General features: G+C 34.6%; 1 protein-coding gene across 6 annotated transcripts in view; it reads right to left on the bottom strand.

Moving 5' to 3' along the window:
• XRN1 (5'-3' exoribonuclease 1) overlaps window positions 1-27,711 on the bottom strand; it is a 112,208-nt gene that overhangs the window by 45,015 nt on the left and 39,482 nt on the right. For all 6 annotated transcript variants that reach the window (XM_005201893.5, XM_059886157.1, XM_010801553.4 and 3 more), the window contains 12 exons: window positions 26,618-26,738; window positions 26,422-26,520; window positions 22,433-22,536; window positions 19,723-19,854; window positions 16,954-17,116; window positions 16,146-16,259; window positions 13,426-13,524; window positions 10,652-10,767; window positions 10,013-10,159; window positions 3,719-3,808; window positions 3,200-3,335; window positions 130-186 (listed from right to left, as the gene is read on the bottom strand). In XM_005201893.5, coding sequence (XP_005201950.1) covers window positions 130-186; window positions 3,200-3,335; window positions 3,719-3,808; window positions 10,013-10,159; window positions 10,652-10,767; window positions 13,426-13,524; window positions 16,146-16,259; window positions 16,954-17,116; window positions 19,723-19,854; window positions 22,433-22,536; window positions 26,422-26,520; window positions 26,618-26,738 — 1,378 coding nt within the window. The remainder of the gene's footprint in view (window positions 1-129; window positions 187-3,199; window positions 3,336-3,718; window positions 3,809-10,012; window positions 10,160-10,651; window positions 10,768-13,425; window positions 13,525-16,145; window positions 16,260-16,953; window positions 17,117-19,722; window positions 19,855-22,432; window positions 22,537-26,421; window positions 26,521-26,617; window positions 26,739-27,711) is intronic.

The raw sequence follows: 27,711 nt of genomic DNA, 5'->3' as shown, positions 1-27,711 counted from the left end.
AAAGAAAGATGTAAATATAATTATCGACTCTCATTTAAAATTTTTTCTACTAATATACTGAAAACATTTTGTTCCTTCTGTACTTTCAAAGCAAAACAACAACTTAGAATTCTTTGACAGGAAACTTACTCTGTATAGCAAATGGGGCTTCACTGTCACTCGAACTTTCTTATTATTCTTTCTTTGCTGAGGAAAGAAAAATTTAAAAATATTTTTAAAATTAAAAATTATTATCTCGTATTTGCCTAAATTTTAAAAAGCCAGAAGAAATGAGTAATTTTAAGACTATATGACTTTCTTTAGATGCAAGCAAGGATGAATAAATTAATTCTTGAATCTTTTTAAAGTAAAACTTTTTTGTTGACATATAAGACATATAGAAAAAATTTTAATAAGATAAAAAATGACGGTCTTACTGACAAGTTTTCAGCCCAAGGCAGACCAGAAGTACTAATAAGGTACAACTGGCGCCTACTGAAAACAGCAAGAAAGAAAGATATGAGAAGAAATTTAAAGTAGTTTAAAAGAACTGTGCCTGGAAGAATGCATATGAAAATACAACCCATATGCTTAACACATCCCTAGACATTATTACTATCAATAAAAGTACAGCATTGATGAGAAAATATGGCATTCAAACCTGATTATGAGGCAAATTAACAAACAAGGGTATTTTCACTATAGGTCCTAATCCATAGCTACTGAATAAAAAGTTATGGGGAATAACTACTCAAAGTGTGATCACTTGGGAGCTTGTTAGAAATGCAGAACATCAAGAGCTGCTCATCTGAGAGCTGCTGCTGCTGCTAAGTTGCTTCGGTCATGTCCGACTCTGTGCAACCCCATAGACGGCAGCCCACCAGGCTCCCCTGTCCCTGGGATTCTCCAGGCAAGAACACTGGAGTGGGTTGCCATTTCTTTCTCCGCATCTGAGAGCTACTGAATCAGAACCTGTATTTTAACAAGATCCTCCAGTGATTCATTTGGACATCAAGTTTAAGAAGTACTGCTCTGAAGGTGGAATCCAGACTGTGTGTTTTTAAAAATACTTCTCCAGTAATTTTGATAATTAGCTGAGTTTGGGAACCACTGTCCAATAAGAAAACTATGGATACTTTTAATCATGACCCTGCATTAAAAAGAAAAGTTTAAATTATATTCAGAATGTTATGTTCATTTTTTAGTTTTTCTCCTTCTTTACCTAATAACACTATAAAACCAAAAAGGGAAAAAAAAATCACTCATAACTTCTCAACCTTGACTCATTAATAGGTTAAAAAAAAATCCTGTCTTATCTATATGTACACACATTTTTTAAATGCTATCATCAAAATGACAGACTACAACTTTGCATGTGCATCATCAGTTTGCAAAATAAGGGGAGAATGTGTAAAACATTTTACAGTGCTCTGCATCCAAATGGGTTCAGATAAAATTTGGGTACTTAAAAGATATAAACTTTTTGTTAAGTGGAAAACTCATTTAAAAAGTAATGCTGGACAAATAGACTTTACATTGAAAGACAATTATTAAAAAGAAATGCAGATTTTCTATCTTCAACTGAATATCATTAACCTTTCAAAATATCAAATTCTTGGCTTCAAGCCTTACATTTTTTTTTTTAAGAGTCATCTAGTGGTGATTTTCCAGGCTGTATTCACAGCTCTTCAGCATGTGATAAAAGAATTCAAATAATAACAGCTAAGTATTATTAAGCATCAGTAATAGCCAGGCATTATTAGAAGGAGTTTATATGTATTAATGCAGTTAATTTTTTTTTTTGAGGACTATATGAGATGGAATTATTTTATTCTTATTTTACCAGTCAGGAAATGCAGGCATGGAAAGGTTAACTATCTTGCCTAAGGTTTTAAGTATTGAAAGATGGATGGGGGACCAGGGCTTGAGACCCAGTTCTTAACTTAGGCTCTGCTATTAGTTCAAACAAGAGAGCACTGTGTGAGCAAAGCAACATTATTTTAATAAAAAGGCAAATGTGTGAAAAATAAAATTGTAAGCTTAGAAAAGGAACATAATTAGCCCATTTTCTATTTCATCAAGACAGAGAATCAAAATAGACAAAAACAGTTAAGCCTACACAGAAGGTTATTACTTTTTAAAATCAAGACATAAAAAACAGATAATTTAAGTGGAGTTTCAAAAATACACAGTAGTTGAATGAGTTTATCAGTGGGAAAGTATATTTTAGGAGTGATTCTGTAAAAGTGAAATAAGTGTAATTTTCACGTTTTATAAAAAGATGGGAACTTCCCCAGTGGCACAGTGGACAGGAATCCACCTGCCAATGACGAGAACATGGGTTCAATCCCTGGTTCAGGACGATTCCACATGCCATGGACCTAGGCATTATGTTCCATAACTACTGAGCTCAAGTGCTGCAACTACTGAAGCCAAGTACCTAGAGCTTGTGCTCCACAACAAGAGAAGCCACCACAATGAGAAGCCAGTGCACTGCAACCAAGAGTAGCCCCACTCGCAGGGACTAGAGAAAGCCCATGCACAGCAACAAAGACCCGGTGCAGCCAAAGGGCAAATAATTAAAATAAAAATGAATTGTATCTTTAAAGAACTTAGAATAGGAAAGAACTGAGAATTAACCTTATTTCTCAATCACAAACTTTTTATTGACTAGACTCATAAAATATTAATTCTTAAAATCAGAAACAGTCCATGGAATTCTCCAGGCCAGAATACTACAGTGGGTAGCCTTTCCCTTCTCCAGGGAATTTTCCCAACACAGAGATCGAACCTAGGTCTCCCGCATTGCAGGCGGATTCTTTACCAGCTGAGCCACAAGGGAAGCCCAAGAATACTGGAGTGGGCAGCCTATTCTTTCTCCAGTGGATTTTCTTGACCCAGGAATCGAACTGGAATCTCCTGCATTGCAGGTAGATTCTTTACCAACTGAGATATCAGGGAAGCCCTCAGAAACACTACAAGGACATAAAAATTTAAATGCTATGGGCTTTCTTATATTGACATACATTTATATTTATGTAGACAAACTTGATGGACACTATAAAAGGCTGGAATACTTTTTAAAATTATAGAATAATTTGATATAATTTAGAATCACTAAATATATGCTTTATTTGACTGAAACAAATTATTTATAGGATAACAAATAGTTCATTTAACTTTAAATCTCATCAGTAATCTTCATTATTGAAAATTATACCTTGCACTTTTCAATTTCTTCTTCAATTTTCTCAACAATAGCTGCATCCAGAATTTGTAAATCACAAGAAGACCGAGACAAAGTACTGACAGGATGTCCCTTTAGCCAAGTAATAATTTCTTGAACTTTCTCAGCACTGTATTAAAAACAATAATTTTTCACATTAATTAAAACTTCCTGAGGACTTATATAAAAAGCCTGATATACACTTTCTGAAGGCTGTGACTTATAAATGATATAAAATATTTAATTAATCACTATACTTAATTAGGGCTAATTATAAATCTAATGTAAATATGGACATGTTACTTCTCAGTCATTTTAAAAAAACACAAAAATTGGTTTAAAAGTACTTTACTGATATAAATGAAAGAAAAAATCATTTTAAGATCTTAAAGCAAGAACAAAACAATACAAAATTTTCCCCCCAAAAAGTAATATAAATTCTTGAGAAATCAACTACACTTAAAAGTGGAACCACTAAACTCCGAGGCGATGAATCTCGTAACTTTTGCTTACCCGTTCTCATTTTCTCCAGGCCAAATGTCATCTTCATAGAACACATCCTCTTGGCTATTTTTGGCTATGTAACTGAATAGCTCTGGAGCTCTAGCCAAAGAAACAAATGACAACACTGAGTTTAAAAATACACATGGCAAATTTCATAAAAACTTCTGATCAAATAATTCTGGGTCTTAAGGGGATATATTAAATATATTGAGAACTGATTACTATATACACATAAGGGATAGAGACTAAAAGATTGAAAGTATTCCCAGGCCCTCATAAAAAGACGATGGAGAAATGACAATTCATAAATATAATAAACTATTACAATACTTACAAACTCCAGTCACTGATTCTATCCTTCTTGGACTATAATGACAGGTGATAAGTATATAAAATAATATGTACAGATTCACAATAAAGCTAGAGCACTTCACAAGAGAACGAATGAAAATCCATTAAAAATTTCTTCTGATATTCTTCAAAATTCCATTGCTCCCTGAACAGTGTAGCAGTACTTCTAAATATAAATACCAGACAGAATATATGTGCTTATTTTTGTTTCTTTCCCAGCCCACGAAAACAATAGTAAAGGATAAAAAAGGGCATGGACCTAGAAGACAGATGAAGAATGAAGCAGAGAATCTGATAGCATATGTGAGTTAACAAAACTTTAGAAACTGAAAACTGAATAGATAAGTGTGAAATGATTTGACAGATGGGAATAAGCTGTACGCTAAGCCACCAGAGTGGGAAGTCAACAAGAACCAAGTTGATGCGAAATGTGGAAGTCTGAAAAAGCTCAGGAGATATGACCTCTGTATGTTTTAATGCCCCACTATAGGGTGAGGTTTATGAGGCTTTTAGTTGAAAATTTTGTATAATAAACAGTTAGGCAGTCACCTCTACCTCAGTGTAAATCCTGTAGTTTATTTTCGGAGAAGTTGAACAGGGGCTGCTCAAACCTTGTGTATTGCAGGCACAGGAAACTGGATGCGAAGGGCATGAGGAGGAGAGGCTAGGTGCTCTACTGAAAACAGGGCATCAGTGAAAGTATAACTACTCTACACTAGGAAGCAGGGTAGGAAGTATAACATCTTTAAGAAGCAGTCCCTGAGATGGAGATAAACATGGAGGAAGTTTATTAGTGTGGGCTGTGAAAACAACACCTGTGAAGGAAGCAGAACCGGGCACATGTAGAAGTTGGGCTGTGGTTCATTCTTAATGAACTCCTTGGCCAGCAGCACAGAGATCTCAAACCAGGATGGCTCCCCAGACTTATTCTGAAGTGGGACAATCAGGCTGGCTGAGCCTTTATATCACTTTATTTGTTTATTTTTTTAAACATATCTCCTTGTTGATGGGGTACTGGACATGAGGCTATTGCGGGAAAGGGATGTAACTGTAGGTGAGGCAGTTCTCTTCTGCCAGGCAATTTCTACAGAGGTCTTACTGCTGAGGGCTGAGAGACAGCAGCATTCCTGCTGCGCAGGGAATAGATTTTTAATTCTGAAGAGGCATCTGGAGGGGTACTACAGAATCCACTATGTAATGAGACCCTATTCCTCTGATTAATTTCCAGAACACTCGAAGTTTGTTTTGTTCTCCACATCTGTCCTCCAAGCAAAACACTGGAGAACACATTTCTGGGAAAATTACTCAGCCCACCAGAAAAGATATACATATAGGTAGTGATATTTCGAGATGCTCTGCCAAAATAGCCCAGTCCCACTGGACAAGCCTTACTGAAGCACATTAAATTTCCAATCAGTTTTTTAACACTGCACACTAAAATACGGTAAGACACTAAAGAACTACCACGCCAAAAGAAAAAAAAAAGCCTCAAAATAAACAAACAACACTCCCCTTCCCACCCCAAATCTGAAAACTCTAACATGAAAGGAGAGATCAAATCAAACAGAAAAGAAAAAAAAAGAAAAGCAATCTGTAGAAAACAGAAAATACTGAGAACAGAAGAAAATCTAGATTGCTATCATTAGATAATAAAAGATATTTCATTTATTATAAGAAAAAGATTCTATAAATAAGGAATGTCAGAGAATGAGGACACTCTTTTAGAAATTAAAAATGGTTAAATAAAAATAAAAAATAGTATCAGTTAAAGGTGAAGAAATCTCCCACAGAGTAGAACAGGAGTATAACAATACAGAAAATGGATAAGAAGAGATAAGAAAATTAGGAGAATTAATCCTGTAGGTCTAACATCTATCAAAAGGAATCTTGGAAAGAAAATAACAAAATGGTGACAAGGAAATCATCAAATAAATAATACGAGAAAGTTTTTTGGAATAGAAGGGCACAGTTTCAAGTCTGAAAGGGCTGAACAGCAATATGAAAGAAAAATGACACACCATAGCATTATTAAACAGCTTTGGTAACGGAACATTCTAGAAAGTTTTCAGAAAATGAAAATAGATCATCCATAAAGATTCAGAATCAGAATGGCACAAGACTTCTTGACAGCAAAGGAAACAAGAAAATGGAGCAGTGCTTTTCAAATTCTGAACGAAGAGAATCTCCAATCTAGGACTCTAGACCCAGGTGAGCTATCAGTGAAGAATCAGGGAGGTTTGAAGAAATGTCCAGACATACAAGCTTTCTCAGGAAGCTACCTGCATATATCAAGATGAAAAGTCAAGGAAAAGCAGGCTAAATATGACATTTTAAAAGAAATATGGAGGTAAATAGAAGAAATAATCTAAATTTTCAGATGGTAATTTGGGGTTGAAATGAATCCCCTCCATCCCTCTCAAATAACAGATGAAGTTTCAACTCCTAGTACCTCAGAATGTGACTTTACTGTGAAATACGTTTTTTTTAAAATGTCTTTTTAAAAAAACTGAAGTACAGTTGATTTACAATGTTGTAACAGTCTCTGCTACACAGCAAAATTATTCAGTTAAAAATATATATATATACACATTATTTTGTATATTCTTTTCCATTATGGTTTATCACAGGATATGAATATAGTTCCCTGTGCTATTAGGACCTTGTTGTTTACGCATTCTAAATGTAATAGTTTGCATCTACCAACCCCAAACTCCCAATCCATCGCTCTCCCTCCCTCTTCCCCCTTGGAAATCACAAATCTGTTCTCTATTTTTTTTATGCTTTTAAAAAAATTGAAGTATAGTTGATTTACAATGTTGTAGCAATCTCCGCTGCAAAGTGACTTAGTTATAAACGCATTTTTATATTCATTCCCATTATGGTTTATCACAGGATACTGAATACAGGGAATAGGGTTCTAAAAGAAGTAGTCAAACTAAATGTCATTCAGTTCAGTTCAGTTCAGTTGCTCAGTCATGTCCAACTCTTTGTGACCCCATGAATCACAGCACGCCAGGCCTCCCTGTCCATCACTAACTTCCGGAGTTCACTCAAATTCATGTCCATCGAGTCGGTGATGCCATCCAGCCATCTCATTCTCTGTCGTCCCCTTCTTCTCCTGCCCCCAATCCCTCCCAGCATCAGAGTCTTTTCCAATGAGTCAACTCTTCGCATGAGGTGGCCAAAGTACTGGAGTTTCAGCTTTAGCATCAGTCCTTAAAATGAACACCCAGGACTGATCTCCTTTAGAATGAACTGGTTGGATCTCCTTGCAGTCCAAGGTACTAGCAAGAGTCTTCTCCAACACCACAGTTCAAAAGCATCAAGTCTTCGGCGCTCAGCTTTCTTCACAGTCCAACTCTCACATCCATACAGGATCACTGGAAAAACCATAGCCTTGACTAGACGGAACTTTGTTGGCAAAGTAATGTCTCTGCTTTTGAATATGCTATCTAGGTTGGTCATAACTTTCCTTCCAAGGAGTAAGCGTCTTTTAATTTCATGGCTGCAATCACCATCTGCAGTGATTTTGGAGCCAAAAAAAATAAGGCCAACCACTGTTTCTACTGTTTCCCCATCTATTTCCCATGAAGTGATGGGACCAGATGCCATGATCTTCGTTTTCTGAATGTTGAGCTTTAAGCCAACTTTTTCACTCTCCTCTTTCACTTTCATCAAGAGGCTCTTTAGTTCCTCTTCACTTTCTGCCATAAGGGTGGTGTCATCTGCATATCTGAGGTTATTGATATTTCTCCCAGCAATCTTGATTCCAGCTTGTGTTTCTTCCAGCCCAGCGTTTCTCATGATGTACTCTGCATATAAGTTAACTAAGCAGGGTGACAATATACAGCCTTGACGCACTCTTTTTCCTATTTGGAACCAGTCTGTTGTTCCATGTCCAGTTCTAGCTATTGCTTCCTGTTATTAGGATAAGCCCTAATCCAATATGACCAGTGTCCTTATAAAAGGACGAAGAGGTAGACATAAACAAAGGAAAGATGATATGCATCAAAGGAACCCATAAACAAAACAAAAAGATAACTCAAAGAATGGGAGAAAATATTTGCAAACAAAGTGACTGACAAAGGATTAATCTCTAAAATACACAAAAAGGTCACATAGCTCTATGTTAGAAAAACAAACAACTCAATAAAAAAATGGGCAGATCTATGAGAAATATATACATTTCTCCAAAGAAGAAACACAGATGGCCAAAAGGTACATGAAAATACGTTCAATAGTGCTAGAGAAAGTGTGCAGAAAGGGGAACCCTCCTACACTGATGGTGGGAATATAAATTGATACAACCACTATGGTGAATAGTATGGAGGTTCCATGAAAGACTAAAAATAGAATTACTATCTGATCCAGCAATCTCACTCCTGGGCCAGTATCTTGAGAAAAACATAATCCAAAAAGATAAATGCACCCCAATGTTCACCACAGCACTATTATTTACAATAGCCAAGACATAGAAGCAACGGAAATGTCCATCAGCAGAAGAATGGTTAAAGAAGATGTATGCATATATTCAATGGAATATTACTCAGCCATAAAAAGGTATGAAATAATGCCATTTACAGCAACATGAATGGACCTAGATTATCATACTAAGTGAAATAGTACAGAGAAAGACAAATATGATATCACTCATATGTGGAATCTAATTCAAAAAAAAAGAGACAAATGAACTTATATATTTGTACAGTATACAAATGTACAAAACAGAGACAGACTTTCACAAACAAACTTATGATTACCAAAGGGGAAACGTGGGGGACAGGGATAAATCAGGAGCTTGGGATGAACACACATACACTACCATATATAAGACAGATAACCAACAAGGACAGAGGAGACTGGTGGGCTACAGTTCATAGGGTCGCATAGAGTTGGATACAACTCAAGTGATTCAGCACGCATGCATAACCAACAAGGACATATTATAAAGCACAAGGAACACTATTCAATATTCTGTGATAACCTGTAAGGGAAAAGAATGTAAAAAAGGAATGAATATATATATGTTTTAATATAACTGAATCCCTTTTTGTATATCTGAAAGACAATGCTTTAAATCAACTATACTCCAATAAAATTAAAAGAAAAAGATGATATTAAGACACATAGGGAGAAAAACCATGTGAAGATGGAGGACTGGGGTAATACAGCTATAGGCTAAGGAACAAAACTTATGAGGCTACAAGAAGCTAGGAGGGAGGCATGGACAGTTCCTTCCCTAGCACCTCCAGGGGACGTATGGCCCTATCAACACCTTGATTTTGGACTCTGGTCTCCAGAACTGTGAGACAATAAATTCCTGTCATTTTAAGCCATGCAGTTTGTGTACTTTGGCAAAGCAGCCCTAGAAAACTAATGATTCTCAAATATGAGAGAGTTAGAAACCAGTGAAGCAATGGAGAGAACATTCAATCATTTAATAGAAATAAGAGATATTTCCTGTAAATCTTTGACACTGCGTAAACTCAGTAAATCCTGGTACTCAGATTTCTCACTTTTATAATGAGGAGTTAAGACCTGTTGATTTTTCAGACTATTTCAGTAATAAAAATCAATAATTTAGGATAATAGTCGACTGTCCAGCTGGAGTTTTAAGAAAATTCACTATGCCAAGGGTCATTGTATTTATACATACCAATTTTATTACTACTGACACAGACATTTAGACTAGAGAAAAATTTATGACAGTAAGTTTAAGAAATTTTTAATTAAAGGGAGGGCCAGTCTCATTATCCTTTTTCACTGTGAATAATTTAAGTACAGTATTTTCCCACTCTGTTTTAGTTAATGTCTATAACACTCCATGACTTTAAGTTAATTTATATGTATCATGTTTTACTAAAGGAAACACTTTCCTTATCAGGAAGGCAAAATCCTTATCACATTCCTACGTTTTTGGATGTCTAGTAGGATCCTGCCATAGGAACTTACCTCTCCAAGTACTCTGCAAGAAGTTGTTCTGCTGCAGATGAATACATCCATTCGTTTCCAACTTTCTTAGTATATCCAGGTACCTCCTCATTTTTTTTGTTGAATTTGAGATTCAAACCCACATTTGCTTTATGGTCTCCATGAGGGCTGAATTTAAACCACACACACACATACACACAAAAGTTTTAAAATTTTGTTCAAAGAATACAAAGCTTTGCTTTCAATTTTTAGAAAAGTTTTCTATGTTTTAGTTATCATGGTTATTTCCAAAGTAGTAGAAGTAGAAAAACTAGAGGAAAGGCTTCAAAACCCAAGTTAACAAAGCATATAAACAGATTATATAATTAGAGAGGAGAATGAAACAAGAAAATTCAGGGAAATATATTATGAGATTCACACACACCTTCTGATACCTTTTTTCAAGGTTCAATTTGTTAGCTGCTAAAAATAAGAACTGTCTTTCCAACCACCTACAGCATGTGCCATTTAGATGAAAGACCACCATCAGAGGATTTATACGTAATTTTTAAGGAAAATTCAAAGCAATAAGAGAAAATAATTACTGAAATATTAACCATTTTATTTTTATCATTTATTTTTTTCTGCCACTTTAAGTAAATTTCTCTAACATAAACTTACTTTCTCCTAGATCCTCTTCCAATAAAAATACTTCCTGTAAACCTTGAAACAAGGTATCCACTCACTCCAAGGCGACTGGCCAACACATATCCTGGGTTGTACTTTATAGAATATTTCTTTAAATATAAAAACAAAAAAGTCAATTATGGAAACACAAAGAATTAAAGCAGTATATCTTTACCTTTAAAATCTGGAGACAATCAAGACATCACTAACATTTTGGATTGTGGCAATGAAAAGATTTTTTAAAAAGTAAGTGACCTATTTTCCCACCCCACCTCACCCCCAACTTTTTTTAAAGAGGATTTATAGGTAGAATTTTTCTACTCTTTTCTATCCTTAAAGGACAGGATTCCCAAGGATGAATGAAAGGGGGAGGAAATAACACAGTCTGTGAAACTGTCTCAAGACAAAAACTCTACTGTAAGTACTAAATGGCAAGTTCTATAGATGAGAACTAGTTTTAAAAAATTACTTTTCATATTCTAAAAAGGACCTGGTAGAGTACCTGGGACAAAATGAGGTCTTGATAATTACAACACTGAATTAAAACATGAGTATGTCATCAAAATAGTTGCTACTGAGCAAAACTGAGTGCCCTTTATACGTGGATATATGTAATATTTATTTCTCCTAATTGTTAATTATCATACGAAAATAACATGTAGAGGCTCATAATAGCATCGTTAATATAATTCAGTCAATGAAATTTTATGTATTTAGGGGAAGAAACTATGAAGACAGTCAAATTAAAAAAAAGTATCAGATCATTTAATTTTTAACCCCAGGAAGCAAATTACTCACACATTCAGTACCAACAAGGGTAAGCTATCATATACTACTAATATCATGTGTACAATAATACACACATACTTATTTTATATAGATTTCATATACTATATTCTTATAAATGAATATATAAATACAATAAATGCTATATTTATTAATAAATTATATAATTATTTTATATTCTTATTTCATGGGAATATAAGGATAGTTTATCAAAAGTAAAGCAAAATTTCCAGAGATTTGTAAGGAATTATTTTCCACCATTTTTTTTTTTAATGATCATATCTATAATGATCCCTAAATGAACAAATTCTTTAGGCACTTGAGACATAGAGTCACTTTTTTTCTTAAAGTCACTCAGTTGTGTCTGCCTCTTTGTGACCCCATGGACTATACAATCCTTGGAATTCTCTAGGCCAGAATACTGGAGTGAGTAACCCTTCCGTTCTCCAGGGGATCGTCACAACCCAGAGATTGAACCCAGGTCTCCTGCATGGTAGGTGGATTCTTAACCAGCTGAGCCACCAGGGAAGTCCAAGAATACTGGAGTGGGTAGCCTATCCCTTCTCCAGCAGATCTTCCCGACCCAGGAATCGAACGAGGGTCTCCTGCATTGCAGGCAGATTCTTTACCAACTGAGCTACTAGGGAAGCCCCATAATGTCACTATCACAATACATTAATATGCTAGTAAAGAATGCAACACAATTTTTCCATCAAAATCATTATCAGATTTAGAAATAACACAAACAAATCAAGTAATGCTTTCCAGAATAGAAAGGAAGAATTAAGGCAGTAGTTCTCTATCACAGATAGTACTGCTTTTTGAATAAGCATTTGAAAACAATAAATGACACAGCCTACAAGTACTTAGTGTCCAGGGACCAAGGATGCCAACTGTCCTGCCATATACAGGGCAGTCCTCTTTAACACACAGTTGACCCACTCAGAAAATAATTAGTACTCCTTTTGAAAAATACTGGGTTATAGTATGGTTAAAATTAATTAAATCACCACAAATATCCTAGTATATGTAAAATAAGCAGTAGAGAAAGAAGGTTTGAGTGAAAGTTAAAGAAAGAAAATATACTGGAGAGGGCATTCCTAGCAACATTGTCCCCTTAGAACTGGGCAGGCTGTTTCAGATCTAGAAAAAGCCAAGGATGAAGCAACACAAGTTCTTCTACCTCCACTGACTCCCAAACAAAGCTCCAGCTTCTTCATTTAAAGGTTCACTTTCCTGATTTCCTGACTTCTGCATTATTTCTCCAAAAGAGACCCTGTGGCAAGATTTTAGGGCCTTCTCTGCTCTCCATAAAGGTTCCTCACGTGTATGCTAATAACTAATGCCTTAAATTCATTTCACAGGAAATAAAATTTTAGATTTTACCACTAGTGAAAATAAAGTATAAGTAGCAACAGCTGGCTAAATGTGAATTAATTTCAGTCAAGTTAATTATCTAATCAATCAGTATGAACAAATGATAGATATCAGGATTACCACCTTATTTTAAAAGTGAAAAATAAAAGAATGTCATGAACTTAAGTGAAGTTTCTAATTTTCTCCAGGGACTGTTCATCTTTAGCTGAATAGAGATGCATAACCTTTGCAAGAAGGTCATTTGTCACTTGTAACTGAAAGTTCAGGCTTTAATTATGAAAGGCTTTAAAAAACCTGTCTATTCCCAGAAGGTATACTAATCAATGTGCCACTTACAAGCTTGAACAAAATAACCCATAACAACTATTACAGATTAATAATAGGATTTGCCTCCCAAAGATCTGTTTTTTTCCCTCCCAAAGATCTGCATGAAGTTTTGAGCACAGATGCCATATTTATTTTTAAATAATACTAGAGGCAACTGTGAGAGAATTTAATCAGTGTTAAATAAAATATTTGCAATAACTTAAAGGAGGTACCAAAAATGTCCTTCTAACATTTTAAAAGTTAATTCTAAATTAAACAATATGGACTATTATACTCACATGCTGGTTTTGTATTAAAGCATCAAGATTGGGTTCACATGGAATGCTGAAAACCACACGAATTCTGCCTTCTGTAATCACATCCCCTGAATCCTGAACCTTAGAGGAAAAAAAAAAAAGTCACAATATATTTGAGTCTCTTTCATTACATTTTATTTACTTATTTTTCTACTTATTTGAACAGTGTTTATTATTTCTGCAATACAGTAAAACAAGGTGGATAGTGGAAATTTTCTTGGAACTTGTAAGTCAATGAGCTTATATTATAAATTTGAGTCACTGTACTTTGCTTTAACCAGTTGTTAACCAGTCTTTAAAAAAAAAAAAAAACTAACTTCAATTTGCAAGTAAGTTCAAACTACCAAAAAGTTGCAAAAATAAAAACAAGTCAAAGAACATTTACCCAGATTCACCTATTATCAGCACTTTACTAACGTTTGTGCTCTATGTGTATTTGTGTGATTCCATACTCAGTCACTAAGTTGTGTCCAACTCTTTGTGACCCCCAAGGACTATAGCCCAACCAGGCTCCTTTGTCCATGGGATTTCCAAGGCCAGAATACTGGAGTGGTTTGCCATTTCCTTCTCCAGGGGATCTTCCTGACCCAGGAATAGAACCCGTGTCTCCTGCTTGGCAGGAGGATTCTTTATTGCTGAGTCGTTGGGAAGCCCCATGTGTGTATTTACATACACATAATTACTTTTTGGAAATTTCTGAGGGTATATATTATATATATCATATATGAGCTTCCATGGTGGCTCATGGTAGGGAATCTGCCTGCAATGCAGGAGACCCTTGGATCAGGAAGATCCCCTAGAGAAGGGAATGGCAAATCACTCCAGTATTCTTGCCTGGAGAATTCCATGGACAAAGGAGCCTGCAGGATACATACAGTCCAACGGGTTGCAGAGTTGGACATAACTAAGTGACTAACACTTTCACCATGTATGTATTTACATGTACATAATTATTTTTTGGAAATTTCTGAGAGTGTATTATATATATCGTATCTGTAACCACTAAACATTTTGGTAAATAAAAAGAAGGATATTTTATTATATTACCATAGTATAGTTATTAAGTACATAAACTTATGACAAATACTTTAATTTATTGCCTGTATATCAATTTTGTCTGTTGACCTAAAAATGACTATATTTATAGAAAACTCTTTTCTCCCTCTACCACAGGACCAAGCAAGGATCAGATACTGCATTTTGTTGTCATATCTCTTTAGCCTCCTTTAATCTAGAATTTACCCAGAGTGCCTGTCTTTTATACACTAACCTTTCAAAGAATCTATTTCATTCCTCCCTCTCCACCCTGTGTTTTAAAAAAAAGTTCTACAATTTGGAGTTTTCTAGTGCTTTTTTGTGATTAGGTTAATGTTATATATTCTCAGCCAGAAGAGTGCACAGAAAATATGTCCTTTGTAGACTATCCTGTCTGGAGGTACAGAATATTCATCTGTCCCTCAATGATATTAATATTAATCATAAAATCAAGATGTTGCTCAACTTCTTAACTGTACAATGATAGTTTTTTGTTTTCCCTGAAATGAAATTAACAACCTATGGGGAGACATTTTCTAAGACCATGAAAATATCTTGTTCCTGGATCAAAGGCTCCCTTTAGATTTATCTTCCAATGACTGTTGCCTGATCCAACCTGAATCACAATGCGTGTTAAACGGTGGTTTTCCAACTCCCTCTGGTTTTCTAACTCCCTCACTCCCTCCACAATTACCCTTTAAATAATACTAGAAGCAAAAACTCTTCCCCTCCCCATTCATTTATCTATTTCTTATCACTATGGAATCATGCATTCCTAATGATTTATAATTAACATGTACTTGATTAGTTTAGTACTTAAACAGTCCCACATTTGGCCAGTCGGAGGCTCTTCAACCTGGTTCCTGTGTTTATGTGATATGCTCTCATCACTCTTGTGAATACTTCCTTGCTTTCCCACATAACTAGAGGTTCTAGGCTCATCTTCAACTTATTCTGCCCCAGCCCTGTATTCAGGCTTTTCTTTGAGAAGCCTCATTCCTTTTATTGGGATATGGTGTTAGAGATCAAGATCAACATGTTACATGGTACCACGGTGTCTTTGCTTCCAATTCTTAAAGCAAATAGAGCCAGAAAATATATCTATGTATTGAGACATATACATTTATGCATCTACAAATATACACACAAAGATATATACACACATGTGCCTATATACATACCTATAAATCTTTAAAGGTATTTTAGTAATTATGAGTCCACATTACTACCTCCAATTTTAATCTTTCCTCACAAGTTCTTCTTGCATTCTCCTGTTCTATACATGCATGTACCTCTTCTCATGTGAGAGGTGGAATTCCCCAAAACATCAACACATATATAAATTCATCATAATTTACATCTAAAATACATAATAATACATCTAAAATAATTTCAGAACCGCCTCATGCATGCTACCACAATAAATAAACCTACAAAAAACCAGATCAGAATCTGAATTCTTTTTCCATCACCTCCTGATCTCAATGTGCTCAACACTAAAAATATATAGCCAAATACTGTGCTTATAAATTAGATGAATAAATTTTTTCTTATTTTTCCCCTTCAGTATTACATTTTTACTTTACACCTAAATGAAGAGAAGTTAAATAATTGTATTAACTTGAAACCAGGAAGAATTTTAATTAGTAATAATAACAGAAACTAACCTCTCCAGTGCATCCATAGTAGGGTGTTCCCAGCATAAAGACCATACTTCTAGGAGGAAACAAGTCATCCAATGTTTTTATACTGGAGAAACGGGAGTCAAAAGCTCGGATGTCCTATGTAGAATGAAATACAAAAGTGAGTCATCATGGTCAAAATTTCTATAGATTGTATATCAAGATTTTTTTCCTATGGGATTATGACTATGTAGTCTACAAATGTCAAATGTAAAGATTTTCTACATAACAATACTAGAAATGAAATTTTATCTCCTTACATGCCACACACTCTTCTAGGTACTTCACAAATTTATTAGCTCATTTCATCCTCAAGACAACCCTCTGTAGCAAAGGCCATTACTAGACCCACTTTATAGATGAGGAAACTAAAGCATGGAAAGAGGCAATCTTGTCTTAGGTTATATAGCTAAGAAATAAACTCAGTCGGTGCTCTTACTCACTATGCTACACTATCTCACCAAAATTACATTATCGCTACATGCTTTAAAAAAACTTGGTCCCCTCACAACATCTAAGATCACAAACACAATAGCAATAAATATACTACTTTATTTAAAGCAAGATTTTTTAAGGATAAAAATAAATAAATACAAAAGACAAGTTTCCTAGACATACCCAGAATGAGTGTCTGAGCATGTTATACTCCTTTTAAAGACCATAGTATCTTGCAAATTACATTAAATAACAATATCAATTATATGTTGCTGCATATTAATATGATTTAATCTTTTCTTCATACAGTGTACAACAGTGTACATTAAGATAGGACGGAGACCTGATGGAGACTTACTTTGACAATGGTTTGATAAACAAATGGAAGAACTTGTTTTGACCACTGTTTCTCTAGACGGACTTCTCCATTTTGATTTATTTGATATTTACGACCTGTGAGTAACTGACCATATACAACTGCAGATGTTTCGTTTATTATTATTCCTTTTCTTCTCAGGTAGCTCAAAGAAAAAATAAAAAATAAATGAAGTCGTGTACGAGTGTATATACATTCTATAATGATAATCAACATCAAACCACCAACTCATAATCAAATCCATAAATAAATTTTAAATAAATATGCTAGTAGTTCTGAGTACCTAATAAGACTTTTTACACTATTCTGTGGCTACCCTTCCCAAAGTCTGTAAGATTAAATAAGAATTTAGAGAGTTATAAGAAACTCCTATGTTTCATACCCACTAGGCTGGCTATAACAAAAAGCAGCAAAAACAAGAATGGTGGAAAGGATATGGAGAAACTGAAACACTTGTACACTGCTGATGGGAGTGTAAAATGGTGCACCCACTGTGGAAAACAGTTTTTACAGTTCCTCAGAAAGTTAAACACAGAAGTGCTAAACAGCCCAGCAATTTCACTTTTAGGTATATAACCAAAGAACTGGAAACATGTCATCAAATAAATATTTATAGACCAATGCTCATAGCAGTGCTATTCACAATAGCAGAAAGGTGGAAAGAAACCATATGTCCACCAACAGATGAACGCATAAACAAAAGGTGACACATACGTACAATGAAATATTTGCCCATAAAAAGAAGTAAGTACTGATATACTACAATGTGTATGAACCCCCTAAACATGCTATGTGAAATCAGCCAGATAGAAAAGGTCACATATTATGTGATTCCATTTGTATGAAATATCCAGAACAGGTGAATCTAAAAACACAGACAATAGAGACTGACTGACAGGCATTCAGTGGGCCTTTTCAATCTAAACCAGGGGTTGGCAAGCTATGGTCATTGGCCAAATTCAGACTGCTTCCTGCTGTTGTAAGTAAATTTTGTTCAAACAGCCATTCATTTATTTAACGTCAATGGCTGCTTTTGTGATACAACAACAGAGTTGAGTAGTTGTAACAAAAACCATAAAATCCACAAAACCTAAAGTATTTACTCTCCAGCCTTTACAGAAAGTTTGCTGATCCTTTCTCAGCTTGATTTTTTAGCTCACTGATTCAGTCTTCAGTATGCCCATATTAATACTTAGAACATCTAGTGAACTAATTATAAAAATCACAATTTTAATTTTTGTATACATGCTTATACTTAAATATATGTATTATATATATACCTAAGTATATTATATAATATGTATATATTATATTATAGTTACCTACATAGTATGTAGTTTAATAACATTACTATATATATTTTTTATAGCAAAATTTAAATTATGGTGAAAAAGCCAGATGTGTTCCCTATCCTTATGGAGCATACTATCCATGAAAAGAATCATTAATCATACTCATAAATCTATTAATTCTATTTACGTGCTATAAAATAAAATTCAGAATAATGTGAGCCATGACAAGGGTATCTGACTTACACTGCTGCTGCTGCTAAGTCACGTCAGTCATGTCCGACTCTGTGCGACCCCATAGACAGCAGCCCACCAGGATCCTCCGTCCCTGGGATTCTCCAGGCAAGAACACTGGAGTGGGTTGCCAACTGCTACTGCTGCTGCTAAGTCGCTTCAGTCGTGTCCGACTCTGTGCGACCCCACAGACGGCAGCCCACCAGGCTCCCCCATCCCTGGGATTCTCTATGCAAGAACACTGGAGTGGGTTGCCATTTCCTTCTCCAGTGTATGAAAGTGAAGAGTGAAAGGGAAGTCATTCAGTCGTGTCCAACTCTTAGCGACCCCATGGACTGCAGCCTACCAGGCTCCTCCGTCCATGGGATTTTCCAGGCAAGAGCACTGGAGTGGGGTGCCATTGCCTTGGGAGGCAAAAAATGCTCTACTTTTCCCTCTAACAGCTATCCTTTTATGCTGGATAGCTTTTCATGGTAGTTTTAAAATTTTTCCTGTTTAATAATTTTAGAATATTATGGCCTGGTATTAGCTCCTAAATTACAGAAGAGATATCTTCTTGAGTTCTTATTTATCAATAGATGCTATTACAGTTTAAACAAGAGGACTGATGGATGTACATTTATAACAACACTTTATGTGCCACTGCCAGTTTCTATTACTCTATCTTGATTTAAGGAATTCCAGTGTTTGGATGAAAAAAGAGAGGTACTGTTAGAGTGGGATCATGGGACACAAAGCATCCTGAAAATCCAGGGTTAGCTTCTTCGTTCATTAGTTGGTATAGAACTTGCATTTCTGAATTCAGGGGCATAAGGGGTTTGGACATAGGGAGACAGAAGCGTAGGGAGGAGGGAAGGGTGAAAAACAAAGGAGAGTATTCCATCTTATTCTTATTACTTACATGTGGCCAAGAAATTCATGACCTTATGGTTAGTAAAATGAATGCTGAAATTCAGGCAACTTATTAACTGTGTATTCCTAGGGTAAGTGATTATGTCTTTCCTTCCCTCCTTTCTTTTTCAGTACGTGGTGAAGTATTTTACTGACAAACTGGACAAGGTTCTAACTGCTTTTAATTAGGTTTTATTTTAAATTAGAACTCATTACTTTTTTAATATATAAAATGAAGATGTGACCACAGTGTTAAGTGAAAAATCAGTTAAAAAATAAGTACATTAGACCAGCACATTCTAGTTCAATGACATTAAATACTGTTTATAATACTCACTATTCTGAAATTCCTTGTACTTCTTTTGTCCAATTACATTGTTCTTTGTCTCCAAGATGGACCACTTTAGATGGTGGTGCAGTTCTTCCCAAATAAAGCTTCTGTGTTCCTGGAGGTTCTTCCAAGTAAAACCTTGAAAATTAAAATAAAAATTAAATTACCCCCAAATTTGTGGTTTAACATAGAGTTCCAGTAGTGTGAGTCTTCAGAGTGAAAAAATTTCTACATGGTATAATAGAAAAAAAAAAACAAAAAACCTTTTTTAAAACTGTAAAAGGAATTTCAGAACAAGGACTTGTAAAATATTTTAATCAAAATTTAAAAACAAATAGTATTCTGTCTCTTTAAGAAATTAAAATAAATACATAATAAAATACAAATTTTTAAAGAATTAATAATCTCAAATTCAATACAGTATTTTTGCTGAAAAAAAGTTTAACTTGATCCTAATCAAGCCACCATACCTAACTCCCAGTTTACAGGAAATATGTGGGATGGAGGACCAATTTAAATGACACTAATAGGAAACAACTACATAAATTCAGAATTCTACAAAATAACTGACCTGAACTCTAAGAAAAAAAGGCAGGGAAGTAAGTTTAGCTAGGTCTTAGGACATAAAATTAATATACAGGATCAATTATATTTCTGTATACTAGCAGGGGAAACGGAACCTTAAAATATAATACCATTTATTGTGGTTGTTTAGTCGCTAAGTAATGTCCGACTCTTTTGTGACCCCATAGACTGCAGCCTGAGAGGATCCTCTGTCCATGGAACTCTTCAGGCAAGAATATTGGAATGAGTAGCCATTCCCTTCTCTAGGGTATCGTCCTGACCCAGGGATTGAACCCACATCTCCTGCACTGTAGGCGCATTCTTTATCACCGATCCATCTGGGAGGCCCAATACCATTTATAGTGGCTTCAAAAATTTTAAATACTTATGTAGGTATAAACCCACTCCAGTGTTCTTGCCTGGAAAATCCCAGGGACGGGGGAGCCTCATCGGCTGCCGTCTATGGGGTCGCACAGAGTCGGACACGACTGAAGCGACTTAGCAGCAGGTATAAATCTAACAAAATATGCACAGGTTCAGTATGCTGAAACAACAAAATAGCGATAAAAGAAATCAAAGATTAAAATTAATGGAGCAATAAAAGGAGATCCATTTGGATCAGAAAATTCAACAAAGATGTCAAATCTCCCCAAATTATGTTTAATAAAATTCCTATCAAAATCTATCAAGGATTTTTTATAGATATTAAAAAAATTCTAAAATATATATGGAAAGGCAAAGGACCAAAAATATCTTAAAATAATTTTGAAAAATAAAAAAATGGTGGAAGGAATCCTCTACCTAAGGTTAAGACTCACTACATAGCTACAGTAACAACACAATGCGGTGCTGGCATAAAAACAGACACAGAGACAAATGGAACAAAATGGGGAACCCACAATGCAGATCCATACACACATGCTCAACTTATTTTTGACAAAGATGTAGAAGCAACCTAATGGAGGAAGGAGAGTTTTTTCAACAAACAGTGCTAGAGCAAGCAATTCAATATTCATAGGTAAATATATGAAACTGGACCTCATACCTCATATAAAAATCAATTCAAAATAGATCATGGATTTAAGTGCAAAAGGAGGAAAAACTATAAAAAAATTTCAAGATAATCTTTGGGACTTAGGGTTAGGTGAAGAGTGCTTAGACCAAAAGCATGATCCATTAAAAAAAAACAAACAACAACTAATAAAAAACTAAACTTCAACAAAAAGGCAGGGGAAGTGAATTCTGGTGATTAAAAAAGAATCCTCAAGATTCATATTAGGGTTGACTTCTCACCAACAAAATTAAATGACAAGACAAACTGAGATATGTTTGCAGAGATCTAAGGTTTCTAATTCTAAACATATGTGGGGGAAAAACAACACAAAAAATTTTTTGGATAAGTAATAATTCAGAAAGCATTAACATCCTTACATTTTCTCTGGAAAAAAAATTACTTTAGGAAGTTTTAAACATGAAAAAAGAATAAGACGTCAGACCAAGTTTATATGATATAAACATAAAAGATGTCAAAGAATAGATTGTCTAAATACTCACTGATAAAATGATTGTGAAATTTAATAAAGTGTTAAGAAATTATCTTTAGAATAGAAGATATATGTTTTAAAAATTACATATTATTTAAATGAAACCTGGGAAGGGTATGGAAAAGGTAAAGTTACATATGCTAGTCAGTCTTGTCAGAAATAAATATATTTGCTAACAATGACAACTGGTAGAAAAGAATTAGGATATGGAAACTTTCAAGCTATTAAAAGGAAAAGAAGGCAAAAGGGTAAAAATAATATATGCATCTAAAATATATGCATCTCAAGGGATGTACAATAAAATGTCAACAGTGGTTGAACTTGAAGCGTGTGATTAGAGAACTTTCATTTCCACTAGAAAGTGTAAATATTTTACAAATACTGTATCAGTTAAAATGTATGAATGCTGCTACTGCTGCTAAGTCGCTTCAGTCGTGTCTGACTCTGTGCGACCCTATGGACAGCAGCCCACCAGGTTCCTCTGTCCACAGGATTCTCTAGGCAAGAATGCTGGAGTGAGTTGCCATTTCCTTCTTCAAAATGTATGAATAAAAGCCATCAAATAGCAAAGCATATACACACTTTAAAAATTACAAATAAAATCTTACTTAGTTTCTCCATCTGATACACCAACAACTCTAGCTTCTTCAAGATGAGGCCAATTAACAAAGACAGACTTCCCAAGCACTGATGAAGCTATATTTTCTACACTCTTAAAGTAAAAGCAGAAAAGTTCATTACTGTTTTAGGTCCAAGAGAAAATTTTACAGAGGCAAAATTAAATAATTAAAACTGGCTTGTGTTTACAACTGTGTACTTGAAATCTATAAAACCCCACCTTAGTAATTAAAATATAAAAATATTTGATCACTCAAGCTAATTATTCCCTGCTAGTAACTCCTCTTCACTACTTTATTTCAACTTAATTATTCTATCCAGTCAAATTTTGCTTTTTAAATTTCTCTTCTCTAAGTTGTGCCTTTATTGCTAACTACTCTTTTTTTTTTCTTTCTAGGATTTCTGTTCCTTTAGATTTTTGGTTTTTTCCCCTTTCCTTTTTTAAAAAAATAGTTTTAAGTTGTTTTTACCTATCTGCCTTATTTTACTCTTTATAATTTATTATGAATCTGTGGAAGTTTACCAACATAACCTTCTCCTCTGCCAATCTCTTATTAGACGGGAACTATGACCAACTTAAGTACTTTTCAACAGTATAAATATCACACTAGGAAGCTTGCCTCCTCCTCATTTCTTCAACAGCATTGGCAGTTATTACTGAAGTATAGCCCACTGATTTTAATCCTAAATGAGATTACTTGGTGAGAAAAGAGATATCAGTAAATTCAAACAAAAGAACACTGACCTATAACGTGAGTATTATTGCTCATAATATAGCCAACATTAATAGAAATAATGTTCACCAAGAAACTCAGGTTTTTAGTTCTGCTTCTAACTAGCTGAGCCAATGTCTGCTTTTCAATCTCCTTAATTTAATTGTTTTTAATTTGTAAAATTAATGAGCTGGATTAGTTGCTTTACAAAATTCCATCCAGTAGTAAAATTCTATGATTCTATTATTCTCATGATTATCTGTTTATTTTTCTCATTGGAACTGAAAAAAGTGAAAAGAACAGCACAGATATCTAGAAAAGAGCTTTACTCATTATTGTATATCAGACGGACAGCAAAAAAAGAATCTAAGAAATGTGATTTCGTTTGTGATTGGTATGATTAAATAAGAACACTAGACTTATCTCAAGTTAGAAACCACGGGTTCAAAATTGGATTCTATTTCTTTTCAGCTACAGAGTGTTAAGCAAATCCTTTAATCCCACTGAGTCTGTTTTATGAGAAGCTGTAACATCTACCTCACAATATTCATTTAAGGATAAAATAATATACACAAAAACCTTTGTAAACTATAAAATGCTGTATAATCAGCTTTTTGTATCCATGGGTTCCACATCTGCAGACTCAACCAACCTCTAATGGAGAATACTTTGAGGAAAAAAAAAACTTCAGAAAGTTTCAAAAAGCAAAACTTGAATTTGCCAAATGTTGGCAACTATTTACATAGCATACAAATTGTATTTACAATTATTTATATTGTGTTAGGTGTTATAAGCAATAAAGGGAGTATATATGTAGGTCATATGCAAACATTACAGCTTTTTTTTGGGGGGGGGGGGCACATGGATGTAGCTGCTCCGCAGGCATGTGGGATCTTCCCGTATCAGGGACTGAACCCATTTTCTCCTGCATTGGCTAGCAGATTCTTTACCACTGAGCCACCACGGAAGCTACAACACCATTTTATATAAGAGACTTGAGCATCCACTGGATTTTAGGATCAACCGAGTGTCCTGGAACCAATGCTCCATGGATACCAACTGATTACTGTATAAACTGTTTGAAAAATATCTTAAGTAAAAATTCTTAAAAGGAAACATTATTACTATTGGTTAGACAGCTTTGTAGTAGAAACTGAAGTTGAAGTATAAATTTTCATCCCCTTTTTATTATGCTTGATCATTATAAGCAAATATTTCTTTAATAATTAGAGATGACTATTTTTTGACTTTGGGAGATAACTTTATTGTATTTATTATATGAAGACATTTCTTACTGTGAACATATAAAAAAATGACTATTCTGATACAACAAGTTTCAATATTATTAGAACTAGGCTCATACTTTTCCTTTCTATATATCTAATTTCATTCTCCCACACTTCCCTTCATTTGGAGGAAAATTTATCCTACTTGCCCAGATTAATCCTTTCACTTAAGCCCTACAGGAAATCCCTTATTTCTTCACATCCGTTCCCTCCACGGTGACTTTAAGACCTCCGTTGTTCTTCAGCCCTACTGCTCTGCTTAAGAAGCTCTACTGTTCTGCTCTGCTTAACAAACTGCCTCTTCTTTACCTACAGCTATGTTTCCAGCCTTTTTTTCAATGAGAAACTTCTGAACTAAGGGGTTAAGATCTGCTTCCTTTACTTTCCATCTAACTAGTCGCAGACTAGTACTCAGGAACTGGACTTCTGCCTCCAACAACCTACTGGAATGGAATTCTCAAAGTCCAATAATGGTGACCAAAGGACCTAGTTTAATTCACTAGGTCTAATTCACAGACCTAGTTTTCACTGTTCTTGAACTGCATGTACCATCTGCTCGTGCTTTTGTGATACTACTTAACTTGGGAATCATTCTCTTTCTTCTCTGAGCACTCCCACTTTTACTGGCTCCTTTTCTACCCTTTATACCTGTGAACCCTTTATACCCTTTATACCCTTGAACCCTCAGAATTCCCTTTTTTCAGGGAAGTCAGCCCCAAGGCCCCAGCCATCATTTCCCTGCTCACGACCTGCATATCCCCATTGCCCTCCAAGCCTCAGCTCTACGTATTCAACTGAGTATAATCATCTTTCTTGACTGAAGTTTTTAATCTGAACCACAGAACACAAAAAACAATTGGACTAGGGATTTTACTAATTCTCCTAAGGATGATACATAACTAGTACTATTCCAAATGCATAAAAACTAATTTAATTTTTATAAGCAAATGGATGACTTAGCACATTAGGGCTTAAATCTCTTGTGGAACCCTGCTAAGAAAGGCTGACAGGGCAGCTCCAGATAAATGTTCTAGAACCAACTTAAAATTCTATTACTGATCATTTATCCCCTCAAACAAGTGCCTCTCCCATTTTAACTTCTTTATTCCAATAAATTTTTCAATTGATTAGTCTGATATTTAGAGTCAGTCATATTTAATATTTTCTTTTTCTTTTCATCCCCTATTTTTGAACAAATGATGGAACTTGTGAATTTAGTCTTGTTCATCTAGATCTATTACCACTTTCACAGTTTATGTCTTTATTATCTAAGGCTTCTACAACCACAACCTCAACTTACAGGCTTTTCCATTTTCTTCCATTTCTCTTTTATGCAATTTAGTCTATTATGCTGCTACCAAATTAATTTTTATGAAAATACCAATTTCAAGATAACAGTCACAAAAAAATAAGTCCAAACTCCTTAGCCTGGTATTCAAGGTCCTCCATAATCTGGCCTCAATCTGTTTTTTCAGCCTTATCTTCTACTATTTCCCAACACAAGTCCTCTGCTTCAGTCAGGTTTATCTATTCCTTCTCCTCAAATACATCACATTTACTCTAAAAAAAGAAAAAGTATTAAAAATTTCAGACATACAGAAAGGTTAAAAAGATAATATGCTAATATCACACTTACTTTTCACTGTAATTCCCAGCTCATGTTATTTTTTTCAACTGGCATACCCTTCCCCTCCTTCTTCCTCTTTGTGATAAGCTTTCTGTTAGTACCCTGCTTAAATCTATTTCTATCTACAGACCTGTACTTAACCTAAATTCACACAGCTCATCTTCCAAAATTCCTCCAGCATTTTTTAGCTCATTATGTCACAATTATACACATCCTTTAATCTGTGTAAATGTTTCTTTACTCTATCCTTATTTCCTGTGAACTTGTGGAGTTCCTACATGTTATACTACTTTGGCAAACACACTGCAGCTAGAATGCTTTTATGTATAATATACAGTAAAGAAAATACTTACAAGTTCATCTGACTCAGCATTCACTAAGATTTCCAACATCATGTTTTCTCCACGACTGCTTTGCTGGAATACTTGAACCCCACTTTTCTTTAAAAAAAACTTTAAAAGAATTCGTAGAATTTAATTTTTAATTATTTTTCCACAATTACTTCACTTTCAATACAGTAAAAAATTTCTGAACTAAATAGCCACTGACTTTGTGTTTGATGTGTTTCAAAGTAGGAAATCCACAGAAATATAATGCCTTCTGGTCAACCTTGGTTATGTTGTTCTTGCTTATATCTATACGCCAAGCATCTAATGATATTATTTTATACCTAGAAAATAAATCAAGGTATTTGATTTAAAATTCATACATTACAAGCAATCATAGTTTTTCAGCATCCCTTCAGTATTTTGCAAGAGTTACCCTTGCTTTTAAACATGAGAATAACAATTTGTCCTTTAAGAAAAAGAAAATATAAAGCAGCAGATTCTCTGTTGTTACTAATTTAGACACAACCATGACTGTAACATACTGAGTGGAAATTTTCCCATTTATTTAAGAATACATATAATATATATATATATATATATGCATAAATATATATAATATATAAATTATACATGTATATATGATTTTTATACTAAAGGAATATATAACACATACTACAAATCTCTACATCTTCCATTTTCCAAAACCTAGAATGGAAAATAAACACTTTATAATGTCTATTTCATCTTTCCCTTTGCTTTAAGAAAAGGAAAAATTGTAATGGAGAGACATTTACTTTATCTGCAACTCAACTTCCATCTGGGTATTACTGCAGGGAAGATGAGAAAAGAGAAAAAAACAAGGAAAACATTTTAATGAAGAAGAGAAAGAAGAAATGGACTGAAATGGATTTGAGGCAAGAAAAGAGAGGAGCTCTTTTATTTCCTGCTTTTCTTCTTTCCTGTTGGGTGGTTAGGGAATGTAAAAGGTAAAGTCATAGCATGTCAAACAATGCTGGGAGTAGACACTGGCAATGAAAATAAAAATTCACACATTTCTTGAGGAAGAGAAGAGATATACACCATGGGATGCCAGGGGCAGTAAGTAGGGTGGGGAATAACTTTAATAGAAGAGAGAAACAGAGAAGCAGAATTGGACCAAAGCAGAGAACTACAGAAACAACTGAGACAGATAGAGAAAATTCCTTGGAAAGTTGGATGTAATTACCAGTTGCTTACATGTCATAAATTATCTGTTAATTCTCGAAACAGATATTTAAAAGCTTTGTAAAAGTTAATTTTATTATCTTATTTTTT

Source organism: Bos taurus, chromosome 1 (assembly GCF_002263795.3).
Source record: "Bos taurus isolate L1 Dominette 01449 registration number 42190680 breed Hereford chromosome 1, ARS-UCD2.0, whole genome shotgun sequence".
Taxonomy (NCBI): Eukaryota; Metazoa; Chordata; class Mammalia; order Artiodactyla; family Bovidae; genus Bos; species Bos taurus.
The sequence above is the reverse complement of the archived record's forward strand: the minus strand, read 5'-3'. Positions and strand labels throughout refer to the sequence as shown.